This window comes from Drosophila guanche, unplaced genomic scaffold, assembly GCF_900245975.1.
Source record: "Drosophila guanche unplaced genomic scaffold, DGUA_6, whole genome shotgun sequence".
In the NCBI taxonomy this organism is placed as follows: domain Eukaryota; kingdom Metazoa; phylum Arthropoda; class Insecta; order Diptera; family Drosophilidae; genus Drosophila; species Drosophila guanche.
In genome coordinates this window covers 1051398-1065339 of record NW_022995746.1, presented here as the reverse complement: position 1 = coordinate 1065339, position 13942 = coordinate 1051398, and the positions used below count along the sequence as shown (strand labels likewise).

Genomic DNA, 13942 nt, shown 5'->3' with positions numbered 1-13942 from the left:
ACAATTTTTGCATTATTGTAAACGTTGACAATGGAGAACAATTGAAATTAGCAGCGCAATTAGTCGATCCGTGCAAACAAATATTCGTTTTCCAATTTAATGCCCCAATAGAGACAAAAGCTAATGAGAAGCGCCGAGAGCTGCAGCGCACCAGCGCATAAAACTCTACTTTTTCATCCTCTGTCTGTTCCACGAAATTTTCCCTTTGGACAGAGTTTGATTTTCTATATTTTCCCCTCTACTCTATTTTTTTTGGGTGTTGAAAAATCAATTAAATGCACATTTTGTCTCTTTATTTGATTTAAACCTACGCAACCAAAATTTCCATATTTTCCACAAAAACACAAAACAGAAAAAACAAATGCAAGAGGAAAACCTCAAAAGGTGGCTTTTCTGTTTGGCTGTGTTTTGGTTGAAACAATGGGACCAAAATAACAATTTCACCAGAATATTATGGGTGTTGTTATTGAGCTTTTGTGTCTCTTCTTACACGCCCCGTGATAGACCTCAATAGTTTGGCCACAGGCTCGAAATAAAATGCTCTGTCAATAAAATAGCCAAAAAATTATTGTTATAAATGCCGAAAATCTGATTGGCAGTCGTGGCGGCACTAACAAATAAGGATTATTTTTGCTTTGTGGTTTAATTTTACTGCAGTTTTATTGCAGTGTGTTTGGTATATTTGTTTGGTATGTTGTGTAGTAGTTTTTTTTGTATATTTTGTGGTACTTTGCTCGTACAAATATTAAATAAAAGCCGAAACAGACCAGAAATCGAACTTGACAAATTCTTCTTTGGAAATGGAACTTAAAAATTAATAATGGAAAACTTTGTAGTTCTAATTCAAGTTAAATAGTAGTTTTCTTAGCATACTTGTAGTATCTTGTGTGGTATTTTCTGTGTGTTTTAATTTTTTTTTACATTTAGCATACGTTTCCTGTTTTCCTTATGTTTTTGGTCGAAATAGGCGCATTTTCTTGCCATTCTTTTTTATTTGTGTAGAGCTTTTTCTGTTTCTGCTTTTGTTGGCAAATTTCACGCCACTTAAACAACTAAAAATTCAAATTGTTTTAATCTTTTTTTTTGTGTGTGGTAAACTTACTTAAATGCTAATGTCAAAATGTTGCTCTGTTGTTGCTGTTTGTTTTTTTTGTTGCTCTCTTGCCGCTCTGCTGCTCTGCTGCTCTGTGGTTGTTGTCTCTCCTTAACTGGCAATTAGTTTAATTTGCCAAATCCTGTATTATATCCGCTGCAACGAAACGAACATCGATTTGTGTGTGTTATGTTTAGTGCGATATTTAAGCTCATTAATAAATAATGTTTTTTTGAATATGCAATTTAAATTAATTAATGGAGTTTGATGAGAGGCCGCGCCGCTCCCGCCTGTCTGCCTCCATCTCCCAGTTAAGCCATTAATTTGTATGAGCAAAAAAAAATACAAGAGTATTATGCATTATAATATCCACCCATGCCCCCACTGGTTATTATTTGGATTGGGGTCAGTCGCTTGTTTGACTTTGAATGGAAAAGAAGCGGCAAGAAGAAAAAAAAATAATAAAAAACTATATATTGAAATTTTATATTTATAAATAAAATCATTTTTGTTTGTGCCGCTCCAAATGTATTTGCATTCAATCAGCATAATGCTCCAGCACTCAATGGTGGGATTTTTGATATCCCATCTATCTGCATTTAGAGCCCATCCATAACCTATACGAGTATTTTTTTTATTTCGGATTTGGTGTGATTTGAAGCGTGTGTGGATCTGCTGCTGCTGCTGCTGCTGCTGACTTTTCTATCGATGGGAAAAACTGAATTCAAATGCCAAAACACTTCACACACACACACACACCACCACTTGTAGCCCTGTATACGTAGTATACGAAGTATGAAACTGCCACCATATTCTGCTCCTGTCTCTATACAACACCTCACTGACACCTCTCCTTCCACGCACGCACACCTTTGCGCTGATTTGGAGGCAACACTTTATGCACTTTGACTTGTGCCTCTCGTTCGCCTCTCACTCTCGCTGACAACTGCAACTTTTGCATAAATACATTTTCCTGCATTTTCCACAGATACAGTCAGTCACCTCTGCTCTCCCCGCTCGCACACCCCTTTCAAGTCAAGTGGAAGTGGAAAGTCTGGCACAATAAAATACTTTTCTGATTCGTTTTCCTGATGCACAAGCACAGATTTTATCTGCGTTGCCGCAGAGTTTTGTTTGGTTTTTAGCCAAATGCATTTGCAGCTAAGCTTTTCCTCTGATTTCTGTCTCTTTGCCGGAGTTTTTCCCCTCCCAAACCCCCAACCACAACCAACTCAAACAGTTTTCGCTTGGAAAACTCAATTAACGCTTTGCTTTGCTGCTGCTGTTTATACCCCGGTAATTTGTGGAGTGTTTTTAGGGTCGATTGGGTTCTAGGAAAGATGAACGACAGAGCAAGTGCTTTTTGCTTAGAAATTGATGAAGAGTTTATACCGGTGATGCACATAGAAATATGCTTTTATGATTTCTTGGTTAATGCAGATCGTTTTATCATAGATAAATTTTCCTTTGCTTAGTTTTAAATTTTTCTGAGTTTTTATTGTCCATTATTATTTGAATTTGAAAATGTTTTGCATATTATTTAGAAATAGTGTTTTCTACACTACCCTGAGGTAGTTTTCTTGTACGTGTATTTCCATCTTCAGTATTTCTCCGGTTTTTTTTTTAGTAGCCTGCGCTATTTTTCAGTATTTTTTGTATTATCTTTGCAGTATCTTAGAACACAGGGTAGCAGCTGTAGTCTCTAGCCACTAACTAGAGTGGACTCCATCCTACATTTTTATTTTCTTTTCAAGCGTGGGGAGTGTGTGAAAGCGTGGGGTAGTGGTAGGGGCAGTGGGGAGGGACATCAAGAACCGCACAGCAGCAGCACAAAATGTGACATGGTCGTTTGAGCTTTATGCCAACTTTCGTTCGTTCGTTTGTTGGCTCGCTTGCTCTTTCGTTCGTTCGTTCGTTGGTCGGTGGTCGCTTGTTGTTATGTTTTATTACCTAATAAACATTTTATGGGGGGCAGGGATGGTTAGGGCGGGAGCTCCTGGTCAAAGCAGAAATACAGACAGACAAGCTACAGCCAAATTGGTAAATTATTTGAAAATATGCATTACACAGCCCACCCTTTGCCTCCTGTGCTGCTCCTCCTCCTGCTCTGCCCACCCTTTCAACCGACCACCACCACTCGACATACAGGACATCCACATTTTCCTTCCGCTTTTCACAGCCATTTTCAAACCATTTTCCCTGTGCCATGCAATTAACAAGCTGCAAAACGGCTCCAATGGGCTGGCAATGAGTTTTTCCGACAAGCTTTTTTTATTTTCCCCTCTCTTTTTGTATTTTGGGCTGGCAAAAGAGTTGATTAACTATTGAATGGAGGGGAGAGTCGAGATTCATAAATTACATGCAGACTCCGCTGAGAGCCTTTACACAAAGTGCAGCTTTTGAGGGTAAAACTTTTCTTACTGGGTCAATGTTCAATTAATGTTGAATGTTTTTAATGTTTAAAATGATTACAATTCGATGAAAGGAAAGAAATGTGTTTACATTTAAATGTATTTAAAGCCATTAAGCTCATACAAATGCGCTAGTAATCACCTTTAATTACAAACTAATATTAATAATGACTCTAATGTAAATTTGTTTTGCTTTGTAACTTTTCAGCTAAAATCCCGATAATCCATTTGATGCATTTTAATGATTGGTAAGTGGAGTTAAAATTTACCATTACTTTAATCTCTCAAAATTCTACGTTAATCCGAAACAAATTTGAAATATATTTTATGTGAATTTGTTGCTTTAAAGAGTATCTGAGTTGTATCGTGTTTGGTTCGCTCTGGAGTTCTGCGATTCACCATAAACGTTGACCCTCCGTCGCCGCTGCACCTTTTGCCGCACACCTTTACCCTTCCTCTTAGTCGCCTGCTTGCTGTACCCTTACTCTCTTCCACTTTTCACCGTACTGTTTCCTCTTCGTGCTGCCACCTTCTGTTCACCTCATCGTCAGCTGATAGTCGGTATGGCTTTTGTTGGCTCATAAAACATGCCGCAGCAAGGTGTTGCCTGTGTGTGTCTGGGTTGCCTGTCTTTTGCCCCGATCCTCGGCACACCGTAACCCCCCCTCTCTTTTCCACCGCTTGCCTGCACCTAACCCTGGTCTCTCTCTCGCTCTCTCCTTCTCTCTCTCTCTCTTGCTGTCTCACTTGCTCTTGCTGCCTTTTGTGTGGCGCGCTCTTGTATTTATGCCTATGAATATTTCATTTAATTGAAGCGCATTCATTACCAACCACACAACAGCCTCCGGCCCCGCTTCGCGCCCCCTTGCCGTGCCATGACCCATCCTTTTGGAGGAAGTATCTCTGGCATGGAGTCACCTACCTACCCCCTGGCCCCACGATACGGCCGCACTTTTGGCGTTGTAATTAAAATAAATTTATTACGTAAAATGTTTTGCCAAAAAATTTGTCGAAAGCTGTGGCCAGGGCGCCCCATGGCGGCATAATAAATAATGTTGAAGGTGTACTACGTACGTGTGCAGCTGTGTGTGTGTGTCCTTGGCTGTGTGTGTGGGTGTGTGTGTTTCAGAGTCTACCCTGGGCTGTGCATCCCAGCTGAATGTATGTTTAATGATCTGTGTACATTGTAGTCCTGTGTTTGTGTTTGTTTTTCGACTTCCCCACGGAAATTGATGCGGTTAATATGCTTCCAATTGTTAATTTTTGCATTTCGTTCGTACTCTTCCCCCACAAAACGCCACAAAATCATTGGAGGGCGGGGAAGCAGAAAAACACACACAAAAACCGAGCAGAAAAACGCTCGGAAATCTAATCAACGGGAATAACACGAGCCAAAACGAGAGCAACCAACCCAACAAAAGTTTTAATGGATAACTGAACCATATTTACGATTGCCAAAAAAAGGAATTAAATTAAATTTAAACGATTTATCACTGTGGGGATTGTTGGATTTATTTTGATTTTGTTGGAAATTAATAATCTTCTTATCTTTTTTTTGCAGAGTATTCCGCAAAAGTTTATCCGATATTTATTTTGTTTGTTTGCATATTTTTCAAAGTTAATTTCTCTGCATTTTGGTGACAAATAGTTCCACGAAGAGTTCTTCGAATTAATCTTTGGATCTCTTTACATTCCTTTTCAAAAGTCCCAGGAGTTCCCAAAAATTCCCATAAATTACCCAAAAATGTACCAGAAAATGATTTCAAGAACAACTGCATGCCAATGCCAATGGCACTCGGACTCGGATTCTGTTGCAATTCAATCCAGCGAATAGAGTGAGGAAACGCGCTTCGTGATTTGTATTGGTCCTCCATTTGTGGGAAAAACCCACAGCACCCCCCAGACCACTCCTGCACACAAATCGGCAATTGAATTGCGAAAATCGTAGAGAACTCAAAAGCATTGCATACTGAAACAATTTTTGGGGGCATGGCATGGAAACACAACAGCGAAAAATACTATTGTGTTGCTTGCTTTTCCATTTGCTTTCTACGTTTGCTTCTATGGTCATCAAAGTCGAACAGTGGGAGATACAGAGACAGCGATAGAGGGAGAGAAACAGAAAGGGTTAACAAGATTCCTCGGCTGTTGTTTCTGTTGCTGGTTTTTATTGCTTTAAACTGGCCCTCGAATGGGGCCACTCCTCCACTCCACTCCACTCCACTCCACTTACTGCACAAATGGAAGAAGGTACTGCTGAAGAGGTTCAAGCAGGGAGAGTGGCAGAAGGCGAAAAGCAAAGACGGTAACAGCATAAAAGCCAAACTGAAGCCTGGAAGGAGTCTTCTCTTAGTCGTCTTCATCTAAAGGCATCAACTGACACTCTTCCATCTTTTACTTGTTCCTTTTTTTTCTCTCGATTTTTTGGTTGCATTTTTGTTGCTCTTTCGATCGAAGGAGTATTTAAACTTTGATATTTTGTGTGTATCTGGACCGAGGATATACGATTCGATTATTTATCGATAAATGCGTTCTTAAAGCGATTAAGATGTATTATTTTCGATGTATTATTGAGAAGAAAGATTCCCCATCGGTTAATATCTTGTATCTATTGTTATGTTTATCAATCGAATAATTATCAATAAATTATTTTTACCATAGATTTTACTTAAATTTTCCTCTCTTGCTGTAATTATTATTTTTTAAACCCTTTTGCAGAACTTCCTTTCCAACTTCCACTCAACTCACTGCCTCTCCTTGCTATTGCCCTGTTTTTCTCCTTGTCTTGAGTTGGCATATTTTCATAGTCCCGCTTGGCCTACTGTCTTCCGGGTCTTCCTTTTGGTTCGTTGCTTTGTGGCCAAAAATGCGGCACACGACTGCTGCAGAGACAGAGAGTCGAGTCCTTCGTGTGCGAGTCTTTGGCCATGGCTTTTGTTTTAATTGAAATGTTTTCGGTGCTCCTTGCAGTTCTTGCAGCTGGTCATGCAGTAGCAGCTTCTCCTTTAAGCCGATTAGAAGCAGTTCATAATGTATACGGCTAAATATGAAAGAGCTCTTGTCCCCCCACTGCCTCCGCTGTCCGGGAAAACAATTGTTTTGGGGTCCATTCTGAGGAGAGACCGCAGTGGTTTGTCCTCCCCTTCTGGCTCTCTCTCTCTCGCTGACTGTCTAATTGAAGGAGCATTTAGAAGATATCACGGACAACAGAACCAGTTACAGAAGGGAAATCTTATGCATAACTAGAAAAAATCAGGTATACGTGCCGTGACCCGTGCGCATACTGAAAAAAAAACACAAGCTAGATGGAGCAAAATGCAGTGGCAGTGGCATTAAAAGCAGTAGCATTCGCATTCGCATTCGCATTTGCAATCCTTTTTATGCATTCCATGTGGCATTTGCACCCCCACACAGGGACAATGGGGAGAACCAATCAATTCCTGAGGTAAAACCACGTGGGCTTTGATGTTCGTTCTCTGTGGTTTTTGCAGCATTGCAATGAATAGTTGATGGAAATTAAACAGAGCCAGCGAATGGCATATATTTAAGTAGATTTTGATGAAAAACATCGAATTATCAATACAATTTAATGTTAATTATGGAATTTGATGAATTTTAATACGTTTTGTCATCAATAGATGAAATGAATATTATTCAAAAATGACTCCAAAGAGTACCATACATTTTTCATTATATTCCATGTAGTTTCGGGTACTGATAAGACATTTTATATAGATTATTATTCGGTAGATAAATGTTATAAGTATTTCTTGCAGTAAAAAAGTTTTTTCATCGCTAAGTTATACGTTTTGAATGAGTAATAATCGATATCTGATCCATAAACAAGTTTAAATGTCACCTATTTATTGATAAACAAGTTAAATCAGCCTCTTCTTATCTTACTGTTTGTATCCTTTTAAGGGCTTATTTATACCAAGTCCTCACCACTGTCTTGCCTCTGCCTCTGTCTCCACTTAAATCTCCTTTAATACCACTGATGCTGTAGTACTGCTTTTCTCCCAGTCTCTCCACATATGTGTGGTGTGTGTGTGTGTGTTTGTGTGTTTATGTTTGTATCTCTGTATTGTGTGGGTGCATGTGTTCGGTTTCTCTTCAGTGATTCACTTCACTTACAGCTGGCAGCGTTGTTTGATTTTGATTTTGTAAAATATTTTCTGCTCTTGCATTTTACATTTTTAATAGCGCTCGCACTCGCACTCGCACTCGCTCTACCTATAGCCTACTCTCTCTCTCTCTTGCATTTTGCATAGTTTATTTTTGGTATTTTTGCAGTATTTTTACTCCTTTTTCGTTGGTGTTTTTCGTTGGAGTGAGGCAGGCAGGAGTCTGCGATAGTTGTCGCTGCAAGCTATTTGTTGTTTTTGATAGATGCGAAGAGAAGGAGCCGCATACCCTGGAATAAGTGAGTGGGGGCGGTAACGGGCTGTCCTAGAGCTGACTATTTTATGTGCATTTATCCTGCATCCTGCTGCTGCTGCTCCTGCTGTTGTACAGCTGCATAAAAGAATATACAGATGCAAATTCTATATGTGAGTGTGGGGGGGAGCTTTGGCATGGCGTGTCCTTGCCTGCCATTGTCCTGATAGTGAGGAAATTCTATTTTATTTATCTGGCAAGGCATCAGCTTGAAGCGGCAGGCAGAATGCAGTACCAGCACCAGCACCACCAGCAAACTCCTATCCAAACATTTCCCCAACACTTAAGTGCATAATCAATCAAACTGATTTCTTAGTCTGCTCAACCGATTTGGATAAGGATTGAGGAATGCTTGTTGCTTTGGTATTTGATATAAATAATGATTATTGTTACAAAAAACGGTCAGTACTTGGCAATGGAATGAAATATCTACATATGTATATCGAGTTCTTTTTGCTGCTTTGAGTTCAAGTTTTGGCAAGAATTTATATCTGGGAAGATTTGCATTTATTTTTGAACAATTTTTCATAAATCAAATATTCATAAATTGTTATATTTTCGTTCTTTACGTCTTAGATGTGAAATTTTTCATCTTTATTTTCAACATTTCGATTAAAAATCGATTGTTTTTCTGAAGTATTCCCGATTTTCGATATATGCTGATACTTTTCTTGCGTTAGAGCTAGGTAAGCGAATTTCAAGGACTGAAACTATATTTATTTAATATTTTCCATTAAGATCCAAAAAAAATTTAAAAAAAAATGTTAAAAGAGATTATCGATTTATTTCGATTTTCTGATGTTTTCAAACTAAAAATATATTATAAATCTCCAGAAATCGAAGTGCCTCAACACTTACCTAATTGCTGCTGTTGCGGCTTCTGTTGCTGTTGTTGTTGTTGCTGCAGATCCTTTCGCATCGGTGGCAGTGGGGGCTGTTTTCCCGATTTTCTCAGTGTGCCGTAACGCTGGGCCGCCTGCAGCATTTCGTGCGGTGCCAGTGGCTGCGTGCCAGAAGCACCCGCTCCACCACCACCAGTCGACTGTCCGAAATTCTGTTGACTCAGCGAGCTGGTGACGGTTTGAATGTGCGGCGGATAGCCGCTGTAATCCACCAAACCGCTGAACGCCGATGGCGGTCGCTCCACATAGATTTGCTGGGATTGAGCGGCAGCCAATTGGAGCCGCCACAGAGCCTCCTGCGACAGATCCCTGGCATTACTGTAGTTGTTCTCATTCGAATTGTTGCTCGACCCTGGAACAATTAGCAATGTTTTTGGGTGTTTAATTAAGGCTGTTGTTGGCCAGGAGGACCTTTTATATTTATATTTAGTTGTGCAGCGAAAAAAAGGTGCTGAGTGCGTGTTAAAGTGCTGGCGGCATTGAAGAGGAAACTTGAAAGTCACATGGGTTAATTGGAAAACACTAACACACAGACTAACACGGAACACCTCCCATAGGTATGGCCAAGTCATGCTCATCAGAAACATACACTCTGATGGATTTTCTACTGCCATTTTGCTTGCATAATTAAAGAGAGGGTTAAAGATTTAAGCCAAGAAGCAATGCCAGGAAAACCCAAGGAAACTCCCTCGAAAACTCATCCTTAAACATGAACCATAAGAATCGGTGGCGCTCCAGTAACTTTATTTCCTTTACGAATATTTAAGCGCAACCGAAAGAGATCACCATCCCTTTGGCTGTGTGACGAGGCTACGCTTCGATGGGGCATGATTTTTCGCACATTTATCAAGATTATTACTTTTCTGAAAGACTATCTGAAAAATATGTTAGATGCTCCTGGGGGATACAATTTCCAAATTTTTGTTACAGAGGTTTTTTCTTGCAATTTCAGATAACGAACCACAGAAAGAACTGAAAGATCAGAAAGTGAATGAATGAAAATTAGGTAAATTATTATGAACTGAATGTATGAAATAAAAGAAGATTCTGATTGAATGAAATGAATAGTATGATGTGAAACAACAGAAAATATTTAGTCTAGGCTATGAAAAGATAAAAAAGTTGATTCCAATAGACAGTCTAGCATAGATAACACCTAGAGTGGGCAACAAACCCGCTCTAACTTGATGTAAAAATCACAAAAATTCATAAAGGAGAACAGAGCGTGGAAATTTGACAGCCAAGAGACTTTATCATTAAGCGGAAAATACTCCCAAAGTGGTTTCCCCCATCTTTCACCCAAATTTGTCGTGGCATCATTTTCCGCTGCGTTAAAGAACACCACAAATTCCACCATAAATTCGTTTACAACTTTAGTACCTTCAGCCAACCCACAGCCCCACCCTGCCAAACATTTATAAAAACATTTGTGTGCAACAATTAGTGACAAAAAAGGAACATCAACAAGAGAGTGGTGCATGGTGACTGGTGCATGGGTGCAGATGCAGATACAAAAAAAGAAACAAAACTAAACACTTTGCTTGGGTGCTCTAAATTTTGTGGAGAGTGCAACGGCAACATTTGATGGTGTACAGTGGAGTCTCGCTCGCTCCCCTTGGCTGTGGTGCAGCAAGTTTAAGTGTCTCTTCCTCCTCGACTCCAACGATGATGGGGGCGGGACGTGGGTGTTACCTGTGATGGCCAGCGTTGTAGTTGTTGTTGCGGTTTTGGCATTACGTGATGTTGTTGTAATGGTGGTTGCCAGAGCTGTGGTTGTTGCCGCCGTGGCTGCGGTCAGCATGGCCGCTCGCTCCCTCTCTATCCTATCCTTTCCGCTTCCCAGATGGTTCTTCCGCTTTAAGGTTGAGGTGGCATTGGAGTTGTGGGTTGTGAGGAGCTTGCTGTGGGTGTGGGTGTGGGTGTTGGGCTGAGTGTGAGTGTGAGGAGTTGGGTTGGTGAGGTTCGTGGAGCTGTTGCATATGGTGTTGGTGATGTTGGTGATGGTGGGTTGGTTCGTTAAATTGGCGCGTGCTGAATTTTGTTGTAGTTTCTGCTGCTGTTGCTGCTTTTGGTTGTTGTTGTTGTTGCCGGCTACTGGTGTCGCCTCAAGTGGTCCTGCTTTGGATGCAACCACACACACCGAACCACCAACGATGTGGAAGTGTTTGTGCCCCAAATGTGTGAGCGGGTGTGTGGGTTTAAGAGTGTGTGTGGGTGTGTGTGGTGGGATTGTGTTAGGACAAGTGTGAGAGTGGGTGGTAGAGAAATAGTAATTAAGTTGACGCTTGCCAGAGAAGAGACGAAAAATAGCAGGAAAGAACAGAGCAACAAAGGCGAACCCCAGCGACCGACCAGCACAATTAAAATTCGCTCTTTGTGTGGGTTACGGATACGGCAAAAGGAGTATGGGGGACTGGCTGCCGCCCCACCATTTAATTATCAACGTGTTGCAGAAATGAGAATGGTCGGCCACACTTCCCTTTTTATTTAACGTTTGAGGTGTTGCAAAGACGGAACCAGAATGTATACTTTCTGAAAGGTAGCGGTAGGGATTGGTAGGGAGCTCAGCCTTGCATTTGTTGGTGTTTGAATTTTTTTGTTTTATATATTTTTGTATATATTTTTTAATATTATTTGATATTATTTTATTTTATTTTAATATTTATTATTATATTTTAGACATTTTTAAAGCCTTAAATATTTGGGGGGTATTTTTAGATTTTTTTACAATTCTGTGGGGTTTTTGTCCCCCAAAACGTGCAAGTGAAAATCCCATAGTGAAAACTCTAACAACAGAAATTCAGGGGAGGAATCAACCCGTACATTTTCCTTTTATTTGGTCACCCCTCCAGTTCAGGTTTCTACATGTTGCTTTTCATTTAGGTGTAAAGTGGCATTTCTTTGTGTTTTTTTCTGTGACAGCTCTGATGAAAACTCAGGTGCTACGAGGGGAGGGTTGTAGGTGACTGCTATTGGGGTCGTGGTTTTCTTTTCATGGTCTCGTTTTTGGTTTGGGGTTAAGTTCTCTCCAGCATAATCGGATTAAAGTATAAGTGTTCTGACTTCTTTAAGTTGTCGTGGGAGTTCTTGTGAGAAGATTAGTTGGAACAACAAAAAAAGGTTATATTTCAATTGCGTTCAAGCTGGTTTAATTGCTCAAATCATATTTATTTTAAAGGTTTTTTGGGTAAGATTTACAAAGGGACTTTTAGTGTTTCTATTTAAGGAATAGCAAAATTTATCTAGGGTCTAAAAATCTCTCCCTTTCTAATAGAAGCCTTCCTGAAATATAATCTAAATCCTAAACCCTAATGGCCTGAAAAAAAGGAACAAATTCCACTCTTCAAACCAATCAAAAAACACACGCGAGCATCCCCTCCAGTTTGATTTGTTGGCAATGATATATAAAACAGCTCCCAGGCATGGCACTTGAGTCGACTTAAAACCAATTAAGAGCGGCAAAAAATAATAAAAGAAAGCCTCTACCTCCCTCCCTCTGCGCCGAACAAAGCCAGGCAAGGATAACGGTTTAATTCTCACTTAATTGGAATTACGACTCGACGTCTACTTTTCGGTGGGGGCCACTCCCGGTGTCCTGCACGAATCGTGGTGTCGTGCCATGGGTTGCCACGGCCAGCAAGCGAGCGAGCGAGCTGCTTATGCCGGACACTCGGACACCAAACACTCCGAGGGGAACAGATTTCCAAGTGCCTGAGAGCGTTGCATTTGCATGAGTAGCCTGGTAAGTGGAGGAGCAGGATGGGGATGAGGAGCTGCCCTGTTTGGCGCCTCTAGATTGACATGAAATGCAATTACGGCCAAAAACTCCGGCAGAGAGACGTGAATCAGGGTAGCACCATGGGAGGGGGGACAGCAACGAAATGGCGGCCATAAATCTGCACCGAAAAATGTGTCGCTTAATCAAGACACACACACACAGACACACACATACTGATGCCATGGTTCTTCATAAGTTGTCGCCTGGGTTTGCCCCAAAAATGCTCGAAAGCTGCATACACCCAAGGAAAAATGTTGGTAGGGAAATAGATTCCAAGGAGATTATAAAATCAGTTTGTAATGGGTAGAGAAAGGCCATCGATCTTACTTCTATGAATCTGATAAAATGTTCTACTTCATTTTATTCGTGTTTGGTTATAACTAACATTTTTCATTGGCTGTACAGTAGAGTATCACTGTGCAGAACTGCCAACGAAAAATATTGGTAATGAGGAAATGTTTGCAGCCCAAATATTTCTAGATAGAACTAGCATGGTAAATTTTGGTAGGTATAAAAGGGGTAAAAGCTAGTCTTCCACGGGAAATGGTAAGCACAGAACAGCACTCGATGATCCCACCCATCCTCCCCATTAATTTACCCAATTTAAGCACTAACATTTTTCATTGGCTGTACTTACACTCGCCTGCACCATGTCCTCCTGCTGCTGCTGCTGCTGCGGACGGCATCACTTGATAGCTGTCGCCATCCACACCAATGGCACTTGTCACATGATAGCCATAGCCATTCGAGTGCTGGCTGCCGCCTCCGCCGCCACCACCGTAGAGCCCCAAAATGGCTTTCGCCGATGCTGCCGCCTGCGGCTGATGGTACAGTCCGCTGTGTAGAGCTTCGTTCTGCTGCTGTTGCATGTTCAGCTGCTCGTCAGGATCGTGCAGGGCCGTAAGGGTAAGCTCCATGCCACCACTGCCGCTGCCGCTGCCACCGTCTTGCTTGCTGTCCAAAGTGCCACTGGGATAATACGGCGGTGGTGGCGGCAGATTCGGTGGGTGCTGCTGCTGCTGCTGCTGCTGTTGGGTTTGCTGCGGGTCAGCCCCGGATGTTGGGGTATCATCCAGGTCGTACTCCTTGGCCCCAGGCCCCGTCCCTGTTGTCGTTGTTGTCGTTGTGGTTGTGGCATTGCCGCCGGCTGCTTGCTTTTTGGCGGCATGCGTGCGCCGGCAGCGACAAAAGGCGTAAAGCAAAGCCAAAAACACCAGAAAGGATAACGAAGCAATAACGATGGCCACCAGCGCCGAGGTGGTCATGGAGGAATTGTGAGGCATGTAGGATTTGCCAACTGTTTGAGGGTCGGAAAATGAGT

General features: G+C 41.4%; 1 protein-coding gene across 3 annotated transcripts in view; it reads right to left on the bottom strand.

Moving 5' to 3' along the window:
- Positions 1-1178: 1178 nt before the first annotated feature.
- Positions 1179-13942, bottom strand: part of LOC117582261 (hemicentin-1) — a 106969-nt gene continuing 94205 nt past the window's right edge. The window contains exons 6-9 of one of the 3 annotated variants that reach the window (XM_034269882.1): positions 13259-13918; positions 10536-10961; positions 8800-9195; positions 1179-1249 (exon numbers count right to left, since the gene is read on the bottom strand). In XM_034269882.1, the coding sequence (XP_034125773.1) occupies positions 1221-1249; positions 8800-9195; positions 10536-10961; positions 13259-13918 (1511 nt within the window). In that variant the 3' untranslated portion in view covers positions 1179-1220. Of the gene's footprint in view, positions 1250-8799; positions 9196-10535; positions 10962-13258; positions 13919-13942 lie in introns of those variants that run through there. The other 2 variants (XM_034269879.1, XM_034269881.1) reach the window with 2 other exon arrangements.